Source organism: Anguilla rostrata, chromosome 2 (genome assembly GCF_018555375.3).
Source record: "Anguilla rostrata isolate EN2019 chromosome 2, ASM1855537v3, whole genome shotgun sequence".
Classification (NCBI taxonomy): Eukaryota; Metazoa; Chordata; class Actinopteri; order Anguilliformes; family Anguillidae; genus Anguilla; species Anguilla rostrata.
In genome coordinates this window covers 57197673-57219273 of record NC_057934.1, presented here as the reverse complement: position 1 = coordinate 57219273, position 21601 = coordinate 57197673, and the positions used below count along the sequence as shown (strand labels likewise).

Genomic DNA, 21601 nt, shown 5'->3' with positions numbered 1-21601 from the left:
AAAAAAGGAAAGAACTTCCTGTGTTCGCCACGAGACATTAAAAACAAAATAAAAGTACCCCCTAATTAGATTAGATTAGATTAGATTCATCTTCATTGTCATTGCACAGAGTACACGTACTGAGACAACGAAATGCAGTTAGCATCTAACCAGAAGTGCAAAAGAAGCAGTAAAGTGCAGTAAGGTGTATGTACATAAGTGAATAAATATGAATACAATATTGATAAATATGAATACAATACAATGTGATATAAACAGTATAGACAGTTGTAAACAATATAGACAGTGGATTGGTATAAATGTGATAAATATATTATTAGCAAGGTGCGGCAGTGCAAGGTTCAGTCATTGGGGGGGGGGGCTGGGGGTCCAGATGGGGGTATCCGGGGGGGGGGGGGGGGGGGGCTGTCACCGTGGTGCAGAGTTCAGCAAGGTGACAGCTGAGGAGAAAAGCTGTTCCGAACCTGCTGGTCCTAGAACGGAGGCTCCTGTAGCGCCTCCCAGAGGGAAGGAGGGCAAACAGTTTGTGGCTGGGGTGAGAGGTGTCCCTGGCGATGCTGCGTGCCTTCCGCAGACACCGCTTGTGCACAATGTATTGTGTTTCAAGTAGTCTCTGGTTTTAACTATGAAATCGTTTGAAATCTATCTTTCATCGAATGCCAATGTAAATAAACATTTCAAACAAGCTAACTGATATCCGCAAACTGCAATAATCCCAGAGTTTATTCCAAACTATAGATCATTTAGTTAATCTTGTTTCAAAATGCATCTGTAATTCCTCTTTTGAGAAATGTGAAATTTCCTGTCCTTCATTGTGGACAATATAGAAAATATTAGGGGCAACATCATTCCGTCTGCTTTTCCTGTTGGTGTCTCCCCCCAAAATATTAAAGTGCTGCACTTTTTTGAGCCCATTACTATGGGTGATCTCAAGAGGATTGTGTCTTAGGTGAAACATTCATCCAGTCTCATAGATGTGATCCCTGCAAAATTGATGTGTTAGCTACAATTGGTCCTAATTTAGTCTCCATGATAAACAGTTCACTCATGATGGGGTAAGTTCCTACTTATTTTAAATGGGCAGTAGTCCAGCCACTCCTAAGTAAACCAAGTCTGGACACTTCAGTTCTTAATATTTGTAGACCTATTGCAAAGTTATCTTTCATCTCCAAAATCTTGGAAAAAAATGTCTCCAAACAACTTTTGTCTGTATAAAATACACAGAGGAACAAAATACTAGGTCTTGTATACTTTCCTTGTCACCTATACAGCACGGAGAGTTTGGCACTTTTCAGGGTTCCCCACAGAAATAACCACAACAGCCACAGACACTCAGCCCTTAAAAACATTAAATTCTGTACATTCTGACCCCATTTCAACAGACAGATTTCATAAACAACTTCACATGTCCACACAATAAAGCCCCAAACTAAGGGGATTTTGCGTTTTCTCCTTCTTCTTCTTCTTCTTCTTCTTCTTCTTCTTCCTCTTCTTCTTCTTCTCATTCTTATTTTTCCTGCCGCCTATCTCACTACAACATGTCTCCCCATTGAACATTTTACCGATCAGCCAAATCTTCACCTACACGACCCAATCAAAAACTCGCATACACGCAATATACCCATACCTTTTTACTCTGAAACATTTCCAGTTTAAACAGCTAATCTACCTGTGGCCTAGTGGGTAAGGTTACAGTCTTGGAAACATGGGGTCTTAGGTTCAAGCCCAACTAAGGACATGTTTCTTTAACCTGCTTTTAATAATTAATCATTTTAATCACTAATAATTGTCTACTACTTCTCAATTATTGCTTTTGCTCCATATCTACCCGTTCACCGAATGTATACACTGCATTATGACGTACCGTCTGCACGTTCAGTTATTAACCGGCTACAATATTGCAAAGCCATATGGATTCAACGGGAGCTCTTCTGTGCTTACTGGCCTGTGTTCTTCTTTAAAACCACGGACAGGTTTGATAATGATATTTCACGCATTGCATAGCTATGTCATGGTGCTGCACTAACAAAGTCACAGACTGGTAAACCTCCGGTTGAAGGTTGAATCCCGCCTCGCCCTCAGGCAGATAATTTCCTCTTTTACACTAACGTTTTCTTACGCTTTTATATTTGCTTTACCAAAACTCACTTATGGCTACCCATATGCATGTCATGGCGGCAAATGTATTCCTTTTATTAAAAAGTTACACCAGTTCACCACTGTGCCATGTCTACTAACTATATTTCTTAACTTGGCTACCGTACAAAACCTTCTTATCAGCAAACGCCACGTTTCTACATTCATGTTTCCTCGCCTGTTCTCTATCTAGCCATATGCACGTTCTGCAACTCCCCATTGAAACATTACATTCAAAATCATGACTCAATCATAGTTATAACTACTAGTACTGAACATGAGAAAACTACAGCAAGCTTTCACACATTACTTTACTCCCCACTTCAACAATTAATGATATATACCGACTGTTATATATACCGTTCCATAAGGAAACTAAGCTTGCTCATGGTCACTTCATTTACTTCGCACTATAGTCTGTGATCATGTCAACCTTCACCTACATGCCCATTCTGCTAAAAACATATTGTTTCAACTACGCAATTTCATCATTTCATCCTAATTTCTCTCACACTGTTGTTATTTTCTCATATGCAAAGCCTGCTGGGACATATGCATCTGCTCCTATTCTCCACTATCAAGTTCTCCGGTTCTAGCTTAGCAAAACAGCGAAGAGGATTCCCACCTGCAGATAAGCCTATCAAAATGCCTTATAAACCATACAAACACTAAAAGTGTATCTCCACGAAATAACAGACAACGGAGCAGGACAGCAGGGTACACAAGTTGCGACCTAGGGAGCTCTAATTCTACGAGCTTGCTGATTCTTTTGTCAGTCAAGGCTCGTTGGATGGCCGTCAAATCCGTGAGTACATACACTGGCCATATTTCACCTGCGCTTCTGATGCGTTTACACTTACACCACAGCACCCTTTGTCACAGCCACTGTTTTATATATATAGCAAACCGAAACTGCTAAACAGTACACGCTTATCAGACTGTACAAATTCACACAAAGATAGCCATAATCCACAACCGTTTCTTACAGGGTCACTTCACATTTCTCACTCTCATAATAAAACGCTTTGCAAAAAGAAATGATATCTCATAAAAAACACGTTTTCAACGTACAAAAATGCCAAGTTACTCAAAAGTACTGATATCAAAATGACGCCAAGTTACGGTACTACAAACAATATAGGCTATCTTGCCTCACCAAAATTAAATAAGATGTATTCCAAAGCAATGCTACCCAATATTTCCTCAGTTCTTTCAAGTCACTTTTGAGTAACTTGGCATTTTTGTACGTTGAAAACGTGTTTTTTTATGAGATTGTACATACGTACGTTGAGAACTTCTTTATACCCATGAGGACATTTCCCTCGCAGCATGTTAGATTCACATTTAAGAACACAGACTTATACCAAGAAACATACTATCATTCACGCAACAGAAAGGCTGGGCGGCAAAATACATACATACCAATACAAATTGGACATATACACGCCTATTCAATCAATCTTGACTGTGAGAGAGCCATCCACACATATGTTTGCCCTGTCCATGTAGTGCATGCTTATACACACAGGGCCAAGTGACTTAAAAGAACTGAGGAAATATTTGGAATACAACTTATTTAATTTCGGTGAGGCAAGATAGCCTATATTGTTTGTAGTACTGTAACTTGGCGTCATTTTGATATCAATACTTTTAATGGCAGGCCTGGACTGGTCTTGTATGTGTGAGTAACTTGGCATTTTTGTACGTTGAAAACGTGTTTTTTATGAGATTAAGTATGCATTCACAAAGCAGGGGGGTATTTCACAAAGCTGGATTACTGAATTAGCTGTCAGTGGCGCTTGAAAGCTGCCACTGACATTACTTGCCTTTGTGTGTAATGCGTCAATTATGTCTAGTCTTAGAACCCGTTTTGTGGTCTCATTGCTACTCTGTGGCACAGATTCAGATACCCTTTTTTCTCGTGTGGGGAGGCATCAAACACACAAACTAATACCATTCAAAGTCAGTGACAAATAACACCATAAAACAGAAACAGGTATTAACAACATATAACAAATAACTAGATATACATATAAACTGATGTAACATACACCTGTGTGCGTAGAACTATGGTGTAGACCTGTGCTATACCACAGATTCTATTGACAAACCCGATAAAAAGCTTCCGCTCGGTAACAGGAGTTTCAGGTTCTACCATTAGGCTACAGTGCTTTATTTCTCTACCATGTGCACAACTCGAGCAGTAGCGGATCGTGTCTTATCACGATGTGACCGATAGAAACCTTGTTAAAAAGATGGAAACTCAGCGGAGGCCATCTAAGAACATCAAATGAGACGATAATAACTCATTAACAAACCAAGGTTATTGCTATTTTATTTTATTTTATTTTTTTGTTTTTTACTTGACAGAGCGGGAGACTTTTGAGAGAGATGAAGAGATCAGAGACAAGTGCAGATTGAGAGACCACCCCGAGCAACCTCACGGAGAGGCAGATACACAGCTAGCCATTGATCTTGTGAGTGTCAGACACTGCCATTTCCTCCTTGCACAGCATAGAAATAACCGTGTAAAAAGCTGAACTGAAAGTGTTGCAACGCCAGTGCAAAACTGGCACCCGCTGAAGTTAAAGCCTCCAATCATAATAGGACCTCACACCCACAAGGACCGAGCGAGCAGGCAGCACCAGCACTTCCTGCCCTGCACATTCTTTCAGCTATTCGTGTAAGCTTTCATGTAAGTGCTTTCTCTCTCTTTATTATAAATCGAATGCATATGTATGTATATTTTTGCTCATTCATTCTCTCTCTCTCTCTCTCTCTCTCTTTCAATTCAGTTTGCTTTTATGGCATGATGCTTTAAAACACATATTGCCAAAGGGTATTGTTTGTGTAATCTTTTACAGAAAACAATGATATAATAATCATGAAACATAATAACAAGACAACAATTAAACATTTTTTTTTTAAATTATGGATTATTTGTAAAATAAATAAAATACTGTACGTATAAATTGACTAATAGCAATGGATATGGATCACTGCTATCTCACTGATTGTGACAAGATGTAATCTCCAGCCAAATTTGCAGAATAATTCTGTCCATTGGTTTTATTTCAGGCAGGTCTCTCTCACTTTCATACAAAAAGAGCCAATGCAAAAGTACCTTGGTAAAGACATTTTCTTTCTCCCTCTCACTCTCTGTGTCTATTTCTCTCCCTCCCTCCCCCTCTCTCTCTCTCCCACTCTCTTTCCCCATCCCTCTCTCCCTCCCTCTCACCCTCTCCTTCTCTCCCTCTCTCTCCCTCGCTCTCTTCCTTCCTCTCTCTCCCACTCTCTCCCCATCCCTCTCTCCCTCTCCTTCTCTCCTTCCCTCCCTCTCTCCTCCTCCCTCCCTCCCTCCCTCTCTCTCTCTTCCTCTCTCTATCTGAATTTAGTTTTCAGTAGCCCACCGCGCGGCGATGCCAGGCCCTAACAATTCGTTTGGTGAGTTCCAGCAGCGGTTCCTGCCGCCGCTGTTCGGGTTGCAGTTCTGCCTGGCGCTGGCGGGGAACGGGGCCGCCCTGTGGCTGATGGTGACGCGGGAGCGCCGTCGGAACTGGCACACGGGCCTAGTGTTCTCCTGCAACCTGGCGGCCAGCGACCTGCTGTACGCGCTCACGCTGCCGCTGCTGGTGCTGTACTACGCCGGCGGCAAGCAGTGGCACTTCGGTGAGGCGGCCTGCAAGGCCGAGCGCTTCCTCTTCACCTGCAACCTGTACAGCAGCATCCTCTTCGTCACCTGCATCAGCGTCAACCGCTACGTGGGCATCGTGCACCCCTTCTTCACGCGGAGCCACGTGCGCCCCAAGCATGCCACGGCTGTCAGCCTCCTGGTCTGGGCGGCGGTGGCGGCCGCCTCGTCCCCGGTGCTGCGGTTCGCCGGCGAGGTGAAGAATGCCACCGTGGAGTGCACGTCGACCCACTCGCACACAGATGACCGCCCGCACTTCGCCTACAGCGTGTGCCTGGCGGTCTTCGGCTGCCTGCTGCCCTTCCTGGCCACCGCGGCCTCGTACGCCGCCATCTTCAGGGTGGTGTGGAGGAACGCCAACATCACGCAGGCGGAGAAGAGGAAGGTGGGGCTGATGGTGGGGGCAGTGCTTGCCCTGTACGCCATCTCCTTCGTGCCCTATCACGTCCTGCGAAACTACCACTTGTACCTGAAGCTCCACAACAAGAATATACTGGCGGTGTACAAGGCCTACCAGGTGAGCAAGGGGCTGGTGACGCTCAACATTTGCCTCCACCCCTTGCTCTACATGGCCCTGTTCGGCAGCATCCGGACTGTCTGCTGTGGAGGGGCGGAGGAGAGGGGTGCCCAATCCCCTGGGGGACAGCGGTTGTGCCCAACCTGACATCCATAGGGGACTCTCCAGGCCATTGGATTCCAAGGCAAAGGTGTGCAAACAGGAACTACAATCATTTCTGGATTTTCACAGTGAATTCTGCACTTGATTATTGAAACACCAGGACAGTTGTTTCTCACATGCCATTCAGGTGAAGCCACACATCCTCCAACAATCACATCGCCTTCATTCGTTTTCGACGGCTGGCAATTCTTCACGTCCGCATCTGCATGTAGTGATAGCTGGCGTCGCGAGGGCAAGCCAGTGATGAGGCCAGAAGCAATAGGTGTGACAGCCAATCAGATTAAAGATCATATGTGGGAATTGTCCCCCGTTTTAAATTTTGTTGCGCCCACAGCGACCGATTGTGGGAGATCTCCTACCCTGGTCCTGGAGAGCTACAGGGTCTGCTCGTTTTTGTTTTCACCTTAAAATCAGCACCCACTTGAGACCCAAGGCATCAGGTGAGTTGAGTTAACTGTGTAATCAACTGCTCTAATTGATTCATGAAGTGCAGAGTCACCATGAAAACCAGCAGAGCCTGTAGCTCTCCAGGACCAGGGTTGGAGACCACTGATCTATATAATGATCACTGACAGTGTTGGCCACTCTCTCCACCCCGAGAACAAAGCCCAGACCAGCTGGCCTGAACTGGATCTGAATCCAGGGCTCTGTGAACCGCTAAACCTGGCACTGGCCTAGGATCAGCGGCATGGCGGACTCTGTGCTTACTGGCGCTTGCCTTTATGGCAGGGGTGTATGACAACGGCCGATCTGTGTCAGGATTTTGTGCCAACTTCTACTCTTTAAATTTTAAAAAAATATTAGCCCAATCATATTGACAATAGTATGAACACCAGCTAACAGGCATGTATCCGTGTAATGTGTATCCTAAAGATTTTATGTAGGCTATAGAGCTGTCAGATAACTGAAACTAAGGTGATTGGTTGAAACAAAAGCCAGTGTGCAGATGTGCACCCCTGGTATAAGGCTTCACAAACGGCAAAATAAATATTAATAAATATAAATAAATAAACAATTCCAGACATGCTTTAGCTCAGCTATTGTAAAGAGGAGCAGATTTGAGAATTGCAGAAAATTGTCAAAAACGTATACACTTTTGAAAATCATCCAAAATAAATGTGTAAAGAGCAGACTCGGATGAGTCAGTCAAAATGTTTTTCTCTCCAAGGCAAAAACACTTTGGTTACAAGTTACAACACGATTGATTTCACATGAGAGCACCGCCAAAATTGGTGGTTAACGCCCAATTTCATGACGACAAGATAATCTGGTGCTGCTTTTGCATGTGAGAAGGCTTAGAGTTTGGAATTTAGAATGTGGAATTTGGAATTTGGCCTTAATGAAGGGAGCCAGCACTCTCCAGGAACCTCCCTGTCTCATCACAAGCCAGGTTCAGTGATAATCAATAATGGCCTGAAAATGCCAAAACTCTGCCTAACTTGGAGATATGCTTTGCTGAGAGACCGACCGAGAGTTCATACCTCGGATGAATCACAATCTTGCGTGGTCGGGAGTTCAACTGGAGAAGCAGGCCTCTCTTAGATCTTGCCCTTTCCTATGGTGACCACAGGATTTAAATAAAGAGGACAGGGTGGGTGGGCGTTATGAGCAATAATACTAGACTACTTGTTTGTGTATATTTGGCCTAACCGGGCAATTTAGTCACTTAGAAATCCCACCAGGATCAGTCCTGAAAAAGAATTATCAGGGAACAAAGAATGTCTGGTTAGCCTATCTTCTCCGTCTGTCTGTTTGTCTCTCTTTCTCTTTCTCTCTAGGATCAGCGGCATGGCGGACTCTGTGCTTACTGGCGCTTGCCTTTATGGCAGGGGTGTATGACAACGGCCGATCTGTGTCAGGATTTTGTGCCAACTTCTACTCTTTAAATTTAAAAAAAATATTAGCCCAATCATATTGACAATAGTATGAACACCAGCTAACAGGCATGTATCCGTGTAATGTGTATCCTAAAGATTTTATGTAGGCTATAGAGCTGTCAGATAACTGAAACTAAGGTGATTGGTTGAAACAAAAGCCAGTGTGCAGATGTGCACCCCTGGTATAAGGCTTCACAAACAGCAAAATAAATATTAATAAATGTAAATAAATAAACAATTCCAGACATGCTTTAGCTCAGCTATTGTAAAGAGGAGCAGATTTGGGAATTGCAGAAAATTGTCAAAAACGTATACACTTTTGAAAATCATCCAAAATAAATGTGTAAAGAGTAGACTCGGATGAGTCAGTCAAAATGTTTTTCTCTCCAAGGCAAAAACACTTTGGTTACAAGTTACAACACGATTGATTTCACATGACAGCACCGCCAAAATTGGTGGTTAACGCCCAATTTCATGACGACAAGATAATCTGGTGCTGCTTTTGCATGTGAGAAGGCTTAGAGTTTGGAATTTAGAATGTGGAATTTGGAATTTGGCCTTAATGAAGGGAGCCAGCACTCTCCAGGAACCTCCCTGTCTCATCACAAGCCAGGTTCAGTGATAATCAATAATGGCCTGAAAATGCCAAAACTCTGCCTAACTTGGAGATATGCTTTGCTGAGAGACCGACCGAGAGTTCATACCTCGGATGAATCACAATCTTGCGTGGTCGGGAGTTCAACTGGAGAAGCAGGCCTCTCTTAGATCTTGCCCTTTCCTATGGTGACCACAGGATTTAAATAAAGAGGACAGGGTGGGTGGGCGTTATGAGCAATAATACTAGACTACTTGTTTGTGTATATTTGGCCTAACCGGGCAATTTAGTCACTTAGAAATCCCACCAGGATCAGTCCTGAAAAAGAAGAATTATCAGGGAACAAAGAATGTCTGGTTAGCCTATCTTCTCCGTCTGTCTGTTTGTCTCTCTTTCTCTTTCTCTCTCACTCCCCCACCCAGTGGTCATAGGTTTCTTTCTTTCTGCAAAGGTTTGCATTCTATTTCTTTATTCAACTTTTTTTTGTTGCCGAATGGCTGTATGTATTGTACAATAAAGGTTTGTTAAAACTCAACTCTCTCTCTTTTTCTCTGTCGCTCTCCCTTCCTCCCTCTCTCTCTCAGTATCTGGTCTTCCTTTGGTTCATAGTCTCTCACTAGTTTCCCTTTCACTCTCCCTTTTAGGTTACTCTCTTTCTCCCCACGCCCCCCCGCCCCCCAAATTAAATTAAAAATACATGTTAAGAGCACAAAATCCGCTATCTGGTTGATATGGTCATTACATTTTTGTGTCCTCTATCCCATAAGAGCAAACAAGGCGTTCTAGTGGTCTGCAGGAGAAATATGTGTCATTTTGAATTCTCTAGGAGGTAAAATTGCAAATTTGTGATCGGAATCTTCTTAACTGAACATTCTAATGCTGATGTAACAATCACTACTGGTTCATAATTCCAAAACAAAGCCTGCTCTTCTAAAGGTTAATACATTAGGCTCGCCACATCAGGCCAGAACATGCTGTGCAAAACACTGCATTTCTGCAGCACACGACAATGTGGTGCTGGTGTGGCACTGTAACCGTGAGCTAAATTTACACCTTGCGCGACAGATCAGCAGAACTGAGGGGCCCCGCCTGAAGAGAGCTGCAGACACTGTGGCAGTTTTTCTTAAAGCTGTACACAAGACTGAGTTGGACGTCTATTCGCACAGCAAAGACGCATGCAATTTTGATTTTGCGTATATGCCAATGATTCCTGTTGGCAAGTCTCACAGGAAACATATTATTTATTTATTTATTCATTTATTTACATGTCTGTAACACAAAATGCTTTACAGAAAGAGAAGACAAAAAAGAACAACTCAAGATAAAACAGAGATACGCCATACATAGATTCTTATAAAACTCCTCCCCACTTCCTTCCATCCCAGGAATACGATAAAACAATACAATGAAACAATAAAAACAGTAAAACAATACAAAAAACAATAAAAAAAACAGTTAAATAATAAAATTGCAAGAAAATAATACAGACAGAAAATAAAAGAAATAAAACAAAGCTCAATAAAAGTCCTTTTTAAAAAAGTATGTTTTAAGTCATGATTTAAAGCCTGGAACTGATATCCTGTGGGAGTGAGTTCCACACTTTAGGGGCATAAAAACTAAAAGCAGCCTGGCCTCTAGTTTTGAAGCAAACTTCTGGGACATACAGTAGGCCAGCAGAAGATAATCGTAGTGCTCGCTCTGGTTGGTACGATACGAGCATATCTTGGATATATTCAGGTGCCATCCCATGTTTTGCCTTAAAAACCAACCAAAAAAATTTTTTAAATCGATTCTAAAAGAAGCGGGAAGCCAGTGCAGGGATTTGAGTACCGGGGTAATGTGATCATGTTTTTTAGTCCTTGTCAGAACCCTCGCTGCTGCATTTTGAATGACATGCAGTTGTGCAATAACATAGCTTGGGAGGTCAGAAAACAAGGAGTTGCAGTAGTCCAGTCTAGTTGAGATAAAGGCATGCATTAATTTCTCAGCAATTGGTAGTGATAAAAATGATCTTATCTTCGCTATGTTTCTAAGATGATAAAATGAGAGCTTGGTAATGGATTTCATGTGTGATTTCAAGCTTAGCTCAGCGTCTAGGATTACCCCAAGATTCCTAACTTCAGACTTAAAGTTGAACATTTCAGAAATATGATCCATGCAAAACGATTCTCTTAGCCTCTTTGAACCTACATGAAGAGCCTCAGTTTTGTTCTGATTAAGCTAAAACATATGTAAACTAAATGTCACTACACTCACAACCATTAGTATCATATTCAAAGGCCCTGTGCAATCGAAATCATAATTTTAAAATAATCTTATGCTATGTGTCTCACACAGAGACCCATAGCAAGCAAATACTTTGATATCAAGCTAATTTATTCATTGTAGAGATTAAAAGTTTTCTGTTGAGATTCATTTTTTCTTGGTTTTCAATATAGAAAACTCTACTGCCCCCTATAGGAGTGTTTGTTATTGATCATTTGAAAACCATGCACATACATCCATCCATTATGTATTGTACACCCCCTTATACCTGGTCAGGATCACAGGGGGTGATGGAGCCTATCCCAGCATGCATTGGGGGAGAGGAGGCGATACACCCTGGATAGGTCTCTTTGTTTCCTCTTTTAGTACAAAAAGTTTGAGCATGGCATTTTTATTCTTCATGGCATGCATAGCTGTTTCTGAGATAAAGTGTATCAAGGGTCAATAACCCCCTGGACATAAAAGCCCATAATTAAGGAAAATTAACAGCTTCTGGGATTGTGGCTGGGTTTGGCATGAACGCCAGCATACACATGGGGGCCCCAGGACCAGGATTAGGAACCACTAGTCTACACAACAGTATGTCAGGGGCCTCAAGATCCAGTCCTGCAGAGCCGCAGCCTCTGCCAGGTTTTTTAAAATTTCCTTTCAATCAGTAGCCAATTTTGTCCTTGGAAACAAAGTGTGCAGACTCTGTAGCCCACAGGTGTAAAACTCCAGCCATGGAGGGCTGCAGTGTCTGCTGGTTCTTGGGGTCATCCCAGCACAAGTCTTTCATTTAAGTCATTGATCGGCTAAGGAATCCACACACCTTGTTCTCACGGCCCTAATCAGCAGCTTATTGAGAAGAAAACACAAAAACCTGCAGACACTGTGGCTCCCTTGGAATTCAGTTTCACACCCTGCTGTAGCCAATCAATGACTGAAAGCGGGTGTGGATAATTCCAGTCCTGGATGCCTGGTATGTTTGCAGGTCTTTGTTTCCACCAAGTACCCTGGCTAAATGAGCTAACTGGCTCTATAATACACCAACATCAGTTCACTTATAGATTAGATTAAAACATTGTCAGATAGGGACACAAGAATAGTCTTCAACCTCATTCATGCACTTGTGAAAATGTCAGATGGTGCAAATATTAGGGCTAATTAAGTAATTAAGGGCACCAATTTGCATGAAAACCAGAGACAGATACGGTCACCCTTGCCCACCTCTGCCTTAAATCAAGCACTTAAAACATCAGATCAAAACCAGCTGACACCAGAATTTGAGCCCTGCAGGATTTGAATTTGAGATGCTGCTCATGACCGTGTTCCAATATTTAATATGTCCACCAGGGGACATACATGCCTTTCGTTTTGCCATCACACATAGCTTCCTGTAACATACGTAAATGTGATTGCCTTATGTGACTCTGGTCATCAAAAACCAGTGTAATTTGTCCATCAAACAGGACAATGATGATTTAAATAAATTTTGAACTGAGCCACAAAGTATGTGTGGCTAACACAGTAAAATAATAAACAATAACATTATTCAATTTTATAATCATTTTATAATGGTGACATAATTCACCACAAAAAATCTTATTTTGATATGATCTACAATTAAACCATCATAACTGCATTTAGGTAATTAGCTAATTTGGCCAGTGTGATCATTGATCATGCTGGCCACATTAGGAACGGAATTGCTCGATTCAAAGACAGAGCAAATGGTAACAAGCCAAACCTGCATTGTGTTTAAATCTGTTTAAGCACAAAATTACTAAGCCCTTAAGAATTTAACAAATCATTTAAGCAATAAAGAGATTGGCTGGAGCAAAAATGAGCACAGACAAGAAGGCCACTGAGTTCAGGTGTGTTTTTCCCTTTAGAAACGTACACTCATACAAACAAATACAAGTACAATCATTACTGTAAACATAGATCTAAATTTAAAGCAGATACTGATTTATTTGCATTATTAGCACCTGGATTTGGGAGTTTCTAAATTAGGTTAAAATATTTTAATGATAGTTTGAAGACTGCATACATGATATACAGAGTATGCATTTTTAGCATGAAATGTGTTGCTTTTCATAATCCTGTCTATCTGACCCAGCAGGGTCCAGATAACACTGTTGGCCCTACATGGAACACCTGTAGTCAATTAGCCATCACATTAAAGCAGGTCTGTGGCATTCAGTTACGTGTTTGTTTCAGGTGCAGGCTTGGTTCAGAATTCTTGTTTGTTTCGAGGTCTCGTCCGAGGAACCACCGAAGCAATAATGGTAAAACCAGCCTTCAAGTTTGGTTAGATTTCATGTGATTGTTTGCAAAGGACAAATGCAAGTTTTAATTCTCTTTATCCTTCTTTTCGCTGGAGGCTCTGCATGTTGCATAAGGTTGCCCTGCTGGGATGTTCAGACTGGTAAAAGCTTGATTAGGCCTGTTCTTGATGTGACAATCTGCAGTGGAGTTCTTGAGTTTTGTGATGCAGTCTTTCATCTCCATTCCCCCTCCTTTTAATCTGCGGCTTTGTATTTTTTAACCTTACCCTTAGTTTGGTATGTAATGAGTGTCAATGGCTGATTTTTAAGTTGGTCATTAACTGTAGTGATTGACATGTGGTTTGAAATGGAAATTCCACTGACAATATCCACCCCTCCCAAAATGTGATGGTGCTGAATGGCATTTGTGACCATTCAAAACTGTGAGATGGACACCCCTTGCTCTGACCCGGTCTAAACCCCGCTCTTCAAGCTAGCTCTGACCCAGTTTAACCTCGCTCTCTGTGCAGAGGGAGTGCATCTCTGTGCATATAGGCCAAGCTGGAGTCCAGATGGGCAACTCCTGCTGGGAACTTTACTGTCTGGAACACGGCTTCCTTCCCGACGGGACCACCAGCGGCTCCGGTCCAGCTGACTCGTCCTTCGGGACGTTCTTCAGCGAAACTCAGGCAGGGAAGTACGTTCCCAGGGCCATCTTCATCGATCTGGAGCCGACTGTGGTGGGTGAGTAACGGCCTGCTCTGTGGAACAAATGGGGGACCTGTGCGATGGACACGGGGGGGAGTGGCAAACATGTCCTAACGGTGTTTTCTAAGGCCTTTTCTGCTGCTGGACTTGAGTCTAATACTGATTCTGGTTCTAGTAGGTGCTGACTATCCAGTTTTAGGTGGTACACTGGATCCACCAGTAATGTCATGATTTAATTGGTGTGTAAATCGGTAATTTCAGGTGTAGTTTTTAACTCTGGCTAGGACAGTTCACCAGGGCTTTAAGCCTAATTGCCTTTCCTAAATGTTAATGATATGAAATGGTATGGGTGAAATGTCTGGCTTTTCCTAGGTCTGCTGTTCAGTGATCAGCTAAGTCAAAAAAGGCTAGTTTTAAAAATGTCTGGTTCTGTTTCGCAACCTTAAACTTGATATTCCCCAGATGAAATCCGGACTGGATGCTACCGGCAGCTGTACCATCCAGAGCAGCTGATCACCGGGAAGGAGGACGCTGCCAATAACTACGCTCGCGGACACTACACCATCGGCAAGGAGATCGTCGACTCGGTGCTGGATCGCATGCGCAAGATGGTCAGTCTGAATTCATGTTGTAATGGTGCTCTGAGAACCAGAAACCACCTGGGAGGGATTACTGGCGAATTCGAATTGCATTTCTGATCTTGCACCTTAAAAGGTTGATAGTGGCCCTGTACTGAAACTAAATTTCTCATAACTTGTCCTCTTCAGTTTGTCCTAAATGCATTGTGCACTGGTTGCTTCCTGGAGTACTGCCCTGATCTATCAAGTGTTTTTAACTGCCTATCAGCAGCCATTGTGGGCATCTAACAAGCGCCCAGATGCCTGTGTTCCCAGCTAACCAATATGTTCTCGCAATGTAACTTGAATGTTCTATCACGGTTATAATGGTTCGCCCACATAGCAGCAATACGTGTTTCTGTTAACTGGGTTGATCTGGGTGATGAAATGCTGTTGGGCATTTCACAAGCACTGGCTATTCAATGTGCCTCAATGCAGTGCCCTAATCACAAAATGAGCTCCTGTGATTGCTCCTGGATATGCATGCAGAGATCTGTGCTAATCTGGTTACTTCTATGCAAATGGGACTGTCACGACTAATGTGCAAAACTCATGTCCTAACCTTGATCTCTTATGCTTTCTTTCCAGTCTGACCAGTGCACAGGACTCCAGGGCTTCCTCATCTTCCACAGTTTTGGAGGGGGAACTGGCTCCGGGTTCGCCTCTCTACTCATGGAACGTCTGTCTGTGGACTACGGGAAGAAGTCCAAGCTGGAATTTTCTGTGTACCCAGCTCCCCAGGTGTCCACGGCTGTGGTGGAGCCCTACAACTCCATCCTGACCACCCACACCACCCTGGAGCACTCGGACTGTTCCTTCATGGTTGACAACGAGGCCATTTTCGACATCTGTAAGCGCAACCTTGACGTGGAGCGCCCGTCCTACACCAACCTCAACCGCCTCGTTGCCCAGATTATTTCCTCCATCACCGCCTCCCTGCGCTTTGACGGGGCCCTGAACGTTGACCTCACCGAGTTCCAGACCAACCTGGTGCCCTACCCTCGCATCCACTTCCCCCTGGTCACCTACTCGCCCATCATCTCTGTGGAGAAGGCCTACCATGAGCAGCTCTCCGTGAGCGAGATCACAAACGCCTGCTTTGAACCCTCCAACCAGATGGTGAAGTGCGACCCGCGTCGAGGAAAGTACATGGCCTGCTGCCTGCTGTATCGTGGCGACGTGGTACCCAAAGACGTAAACGCTGCCATCGCCAGCATCAAGACCCGTCGCTCCATCCAGTTTGTGGACTGGTGCCCCACAGGCTTCAAGGTGGGCATCAACTACCAGCCACCCACAGTTGTTCCTGGGGGAGACCTGGCCAAGGTGCAGAGGGCCGTGTGCATGCTGAGCAACACCACTGCCATTGCCGAGGCCTGGAGCCGCCTGGACCACAAGTTTGACCTGATGTACGCCAAGCGGGCCTTTGTGCACTGGTACGTTGGCGAGGGCATGGAGGAGGGAGAGTTCACCGAGGCCAGAGAGGACATGGCAGCGCTGGAAAAGGACTATGAGGAAGTTGGGATGGAGTCTACAGATGGCTGTGAAGATGAGGATGATGAGTACTAAATGCCATGTTTGAATAAATCTAAGCATTAAAGTTGCAGTGCCTCTGGCTTCATTCATCTGGTCAAAATTACAAGTACAGTTCTGCATTTGGGGAGGAAGTGTTTGTTTCGCTCTTGCCAAAAGGTTTAAATTCTGTTTGGTTTTTTTAAATCCATAAAAGCAGGAAAGCTGGCATCTAGGTGAATGTAGAGGGACTTCCATCATATTGCAAAGTTAATGTTTTAGTGCGAATTAATATCAATGATGTTTTACTGCTTTTAAATCTACTGTACATCCAGGCACTACTTCTGTTAATATTCTACACTGCTTTCTGCAGCTGTTACAGGATTGAGTTATTTTGAAAAGGGGAAATCCATGTTAACCCTTAAAGTAGGTTAATGCAGAGTTTGTCTTAAAATGCCATTGCTTTCGATTACCGGTGTATTGCATCAGCACTGGAATATTCAGTTAAGAACATTTGAATATAATTTGACCTTGCACCTTAAAGGGTTAAGCTCTTTAATGAAACGAGCGCCCAGATTTCAACTTCAAGAATTATTTTTTTTAATGCCAAACTCAAACCCAGCTTTAGACAATCAATAGAAGGTGCTTCAGGAAACTAAATTCCTCTGGAGAAGGGTGTGGGCAAAGTGGAGCACCGATGCCCAACAGGAGCATTTTTAAGTGTTGCGCCTTGTAACAAGGTTAACGCCTTGTAGGGGGGTTGGACAGTGTCCTCCCCTGGGCGAATTATCAGAATTTCATGTGTTTAAATACACTTCAGTTCTCTAGGAGTAGCTACAGAAGATGATCATGTCTATCATGTCATTTCGTGGGAGAAGTGACCAAACGCCCCTGTGTCAGTTTAACAGTGTGTTTTACGTTATAGCATGGTAATGGGTACAAGGGAAGACTGGGAATTCCACCTGAGAAATCAGGTTTAATCCTGACAATGCATGCACACAAGGAGACTCCTCCACCTCCCCCAAATGCATACAAACTCTCTATCCCTCCCCCCTGCCTTTTACCCGTGGTCTCGCATTGGGCTCCATCACCCAAGGCTACCCCGTCCCTGCATATTTGCAGCACAATCGCTGTCAGCCAGGGCCCTTAGATTTGTGATAACGGAACACTGCCCTGCACCCCCACCCCCCACACACACACACCAGTATGCTCCCCTGCCTGTACTCACTGGCTCTGAGGCAGCTGTGAATGTATTTAATCCTTTGACCCATACCTAGAGAGGGACTGCAATATCTATTTTTAACTGTTTCCTTTCTTGAATCTCCCCTCCTCCTATGCTTTCATCTTTTCATTTCTTCCCTACAATTATTTTGTTGGATCACAATTCTTCCTTCCTCCCCAGTTCCACATCTTTGCCTCTTTCTCCTCTTTCCTTCTGCTTCTAATCCCATCTCACACTCACTCTCTTTCTCTGTCCATCTCTCACTCACTCTGTTTAGCCTCTGCCTATTGAATAAGTTCTTAGCTTTCTGTGCTCAATACCTCCCCTGTTCGTGGGCAGTGTACACAGGGAAACCAATGGCATGTCAGCTTGATGGATGTTTCAGTTGTTTGCATCAGCAAACACACCTGTGTTTATATGTTGTCTTTGGCCCCATTCACCTTGCTGCTGGATACAAATACTGTATTTGCTTAATTTGTTGTCGTAGTAACTAGCCTATTTAAACCATGGTCACCGTTGATTTCAAAAACAGGGAAACGAGACCACTGTACGCAGAAAATGGACATAGGCAAAATATTTTATTCCAATGTTCTCTAGCAATGGCAAACGGGACCGAAATGGATTTTGGCGTCGTTGAAATTGAATTTCTAGCTCCAGTTTACAGTGTTGAATGCTGCTTGGCTTTCGCTGGGTCCTCCGCTGGTCTGTGGTTGATGTTGACGCGAGGGCGGCAGGACCGACACGCTGGGCTCGTGTTCTCCGTGAATCTCGCCGTGAGCGACCTACTCTACACTCTGACTCTTCCTTTACTGACTTACTACTATTTCAACGGCAAGCACTGGGTCTTCGGACTGGTACTTTGCAAAATAGAACGGTTCCTCTTCACATGTAACCTGTACGGAAGCATGTTTTTCATCGCCTGCATCAGCGTCACCCGCTACCTGGCTATAGCGCATCCTTTCTTTACACACAGCTACTCTAACCTCAAGCACGCCTACATCGTAAGTTTAGCGGTATGGATTGTAAATTGCTCCATTTCTATCCCAGTTTTAAAATTTGCTTCAACCTCACAAAGCAACATAACGAACCAAACCGAATGCGTTACTGCCTCTGGAAAGGAGAACCAAGTGAAGTATTTTCCTTACAGTCTGTTTTTGGCAGCGTTTGGGTGCGCGCTCCCGTTCCTGGCAACACTTTTTTCCTACATCGGCATTCTTCGGTCATCTGCGAAGAACTCATCCATTACGGATTTGGAGAAGAAGAAGCTCGTTCAGCTGGCCGCGATGGTGGTGGCACTGTACACGGTTTCATTCGTTCCGTATCACGTGCTCTTGAACGTGAACTGGTACCTGAAGCTGGATCCGGAAACCGCCTTTAACAGGACCGTGTACTGGTTTTACCAAGTTTCTAAAGCCCTGATCTCTCTCAACCCGTGTGTCCACCCCCTGCTGTACGCGGCGCTGCTTGACAGCATCCGCAGATTGTGTGGGCTGACAGTCAGCGCTGACTGACAGGCGCGTGCGAATCCTATAATTCCTGTGCATTTTAATCGCTTTGCTGTCATTTTTCGTGTTCTTTCCTGTTTTCGTTAGATGTTTCGGGCTGTCATAGAAGTAACTTCCGAGATCATTTTGATTATATTTTGATTGCGTATAAGTGTGGCTAATCTTAGTAGCCTATTATACGAGTTATGTTGAAAATAAGAAATGTGTAGTGATAACGATGTGGCTGTGAGAAATAACATTTCGGAATTTTGTATTGATATTGGTTTCGAATAACATTAAGGCCGAAAACCTTTATTTTTTAATATATCGTTTGTTGCAAAACAACTTGCTTCTGTATAAAAGCGAGCCAGGATGATGTTTTAACACTTCTCCTTTTTCGTAAAGATTGAACGTGCTCCATGCATGGCAGGACAACGTGCCAGTGTATGCCTAAAGAGGAAAGTAGACATAAAGTCTAGCTTTGGTTGGCTGTTTGTGTAAGTTTGCATAGTGAGTGTATCTGCTGTCTTTGTATTTGCATATATAGTACAATTCAGTTTTTTTCCTTTTTTTTTTTTTTTTCCAAAAAGCAGCATCATTATCATAATTCAACCATTGAAAGAGACTGGCATGTATGTACCTGTACATTTCAGAAACAGCAAAGCAAAACTGCAGTATATCTAGCCATTGAAATGGATGTTTTGACATCTCGTGTGGTTGGTTAAGTGCGCACTTGCGCTGGGTGCATTGAAACCCCTCTTTCAGCAGTTCCAGGGCTATCCATTTTAAATGGTAAATTGACTGCATTTATATAGCACTTTTATCCAAAGCGCTTTACAATTGATGCCTCTCATTCGCCAGAGCAGTTAGGGGTTAGGTGTCTTGCTCAAGGACACTTTGACACGCCCAGGGCGGGGTTTTGTACCGGCAACCCTCCGACTGCCAGACAATCGGTCTTACCTCCTGAGCTATGTCGCACCATTGTCTAGGTGAAATTGCTATGTTTGTATTTTTCTCACTTGTTCATTTGAACTTTAAATATTAGCTTTTCTTAATATGCTTGAAGCTGCTATGTAATACAACGATTAGAGAACTAACAACAAAACTGTTCCTGTCTGAGAACACCATCTCAGTTTGGGTGCGCAGATTCTTTGTGTGCATCATGGGAAGGATCCACACCTTCCTCACCACCTACTCAACCCAGCTTTTAGCCCAGGCACTGATCACCTCCCGTCTGGACTACTGCATCTCCCTCCTCGCTGGCCTCCCTGCCTCCACCATCAGGCCTCTGCAGCTCATCCAAAATGCTGCTGCTCCTCTGATCCACAGCCTCCCCAGACTCAGTCATCAGGTCCCTTCAGCTCCTCCAGAATGCTGCTGCTCCTCTGATCCACAGCCTCCCCAGACTCAGCCATGGCACTCCCCTTCTGTCTTTTCACTGGCTGCCTTTAACAGCTCACATCACATTCAAAACCCTGGTGCCGGCCTATCAGGCAGCTACAGGGACAGCCTAGCTATATTTTCATAAGATCATCAGGCCCTACACACCAGCAGACCCCTCTGGTCTGCTACGTGATCTCCCCCATCCCCCACCCCCCAAAAAAAACCCGGCCTGACTGAACATATTGATGACAGCAAGGCATTTGCATGAGTAGCATGATAAGGCATTCAATGGTTTGAATGGAAACAAAATGCTGGTTGGCTACATAAATAAAGGTTAACGTAAGCTGAGGCTCTGTTCTTGGGTAAAAATGCATTTGCAAGTTCAAGTCTGAGATAAGGGTCTAACCACAGATATGCACATACACTGCTGTGTTTTCAAAGTAAACCACAGCTAATGCAAACGGACATGCACACATGCACGTACACCTACACCACTCGTTTCACTACAAGACAAGTATCATAGTTGATTTATTTATTTTTTTGCTGTAATAGATGTGCAGACCTTAAATATGATTATGACTTCTGATTTCATAACTGTAGGGTTAAATAAGACTCATAAGACCAGCTTTGTTCCTTGATGGTGTACCATTTTAATAAAAATGTTTAAAGGGCAATTTTGAACTTTTTATAATGGTAGGGTCACTGCAGAAAAAGTAATCAAATTTTATGCTGAAAAAATAAAATTTAAAGAGTTTTTCTTTGCTGTAAAACTCAGGATCAGGCCAAATTTGACCCTGAGGATAACATGATGGTTAATCAAAGACAAATATTATCAATATGGTTATAATTCCTGAAGCATTTGAATACGGTGTCAAGCATGAGAAACATGGGTAGTGTTTGTCAGACCTCTGTGTGAATAAAGATATGGTCTCATACACACAATCTGAACACATGATTGGCTTGATTACCTGAAGTGAATTTCACATTAAGACCCATTCTATGTACGGGAATGAGACGCTTAATATTTCATAAACATGTTAATGTCATCGCCATATATGGAGCTCTCGGCCACAGTTGGCACTGGCACGGTCCAAATTCAGTATCCTCACCATTAACCCCCGCATTACCCAAACCTGTCTGAGAGACCCCACCAACCTCCTGTGTCCATTAACACCCCACCCTGGTT

General features: G+C 43.5%; 3 protein-coding genes across 5 annotated transcripts; all 3 read left to right on the top strand.

Annotated features, from left to right (window-relative positions):
• Positions 1-4355: 4355 nt before the first annotated feature.
• Positions 4356-8282, top strand: p2ry11 (purinergic receptor P2Y11). 2 transcript variants are annotated; one of them, XR_010328453.1, is made up of 3 exons: positions 4356-4831; positions 5532-8097; positions 8189-8282. XR_010328453.1 is itself a non-coding variant. In XM_064323356.1 (2 exons), the coding sequence occupies exon 2, from the start codon at positions 5556-5558 to the stop codon at positions 6489-6491; it is 936 nt and encodes a 311-aa protein (XP_064179426.1). In that variant the 5' UTR covers positions 4356-4831; positions 5532-5555; the 3' UTR covers positions 6492-8220. The 2 variants fall into 2 exon arrangements, 1 of the variants encoding a protein (XP_064179426.1); XM_064323356.1 differs by having other exon boundaries at positions 5532-8220.
• Positions 8283-13080: 4798 nt separating this feature from the next.
• Positions 13081-16417, top strand: LOC135248566 (tubulin alpha-8 chain-like). 2 transcript variants are annotated; one of them, XM_064323353.1, is made up of 5 exons: positions 13081-13099; positions 13446-13513; positions 14023-14236; positions 14663-14811; positions 15406-16417. In XM_064323353.1, the coding sequence occupies exons 2-5, from the start codon at positions 13511-13513 to the stop codon at positions 16381-16383; spliced, it is 1344 nt and encodes a 447-aa protein (XP_064179423.1). In that variant the 5' UTR covers positions 13081-13099; positions 13446-13510; the 3' UTR covers positions 16384-16417. The 2 variants fall into 2 exon arrangements, with proteins under 2 accessions (XP_064179423.1, XP_064179424.1); XM_064323354.1 differs by lacking the exons at positions 13081-13099; positions 13446-13513 and adding an exon at positions 13377-13413.
• Positions 16418-18258: 1841 nt separating this feature from the next.
• Positions 18259-20758, top strand: LOC135248567 (P2Y purinoceptor 11-like). The gene has a single exon (XM_064323355.1). It carries the CDS (start codon positions 18262-18264, stop codon positions 19057-19059), a length of 798 nt encoding a protein of 265 aa, XP_064179425.1. The 5' UTR covers positions 18259-18261; the 3' UTR covers positions 19060-20758.
• Positions 20759-21601: the final 843 nt, after the last annotated feature.

Coding starts and splice junctions, on each gene's coding strand:
- LOC135248567 (XM_064323355.1), top strand. CDS start 18,262: ATGTTGACGCGAGGGCGGCAGGACCGACACGCTGGGCTCGTGTTCTCC.
- p2ry11 (XM_064323356.1), top strand. CDS start 5,556: ATGCCAGGCCCTAACAATTCGTTTGGTGAGTTCCAGCAGCGGTTCCTG.
- LOC135248566 (XM_064323353.1), top strand. Junction 14,237..14,662: donor TCTGGAGCCGACTGTGGTGG/GTGAGTAACGGC, acceptor GATATTCCCCAG/ATGAAATCCGGACTGGATGC. Junction 14,812..15,405: donor TGGATCGCATGCGCAAGATG/GTCAGTCTGAAT, acceptor CTTTCTTTCCAG/TCTGACCAGTGCACAGGACT.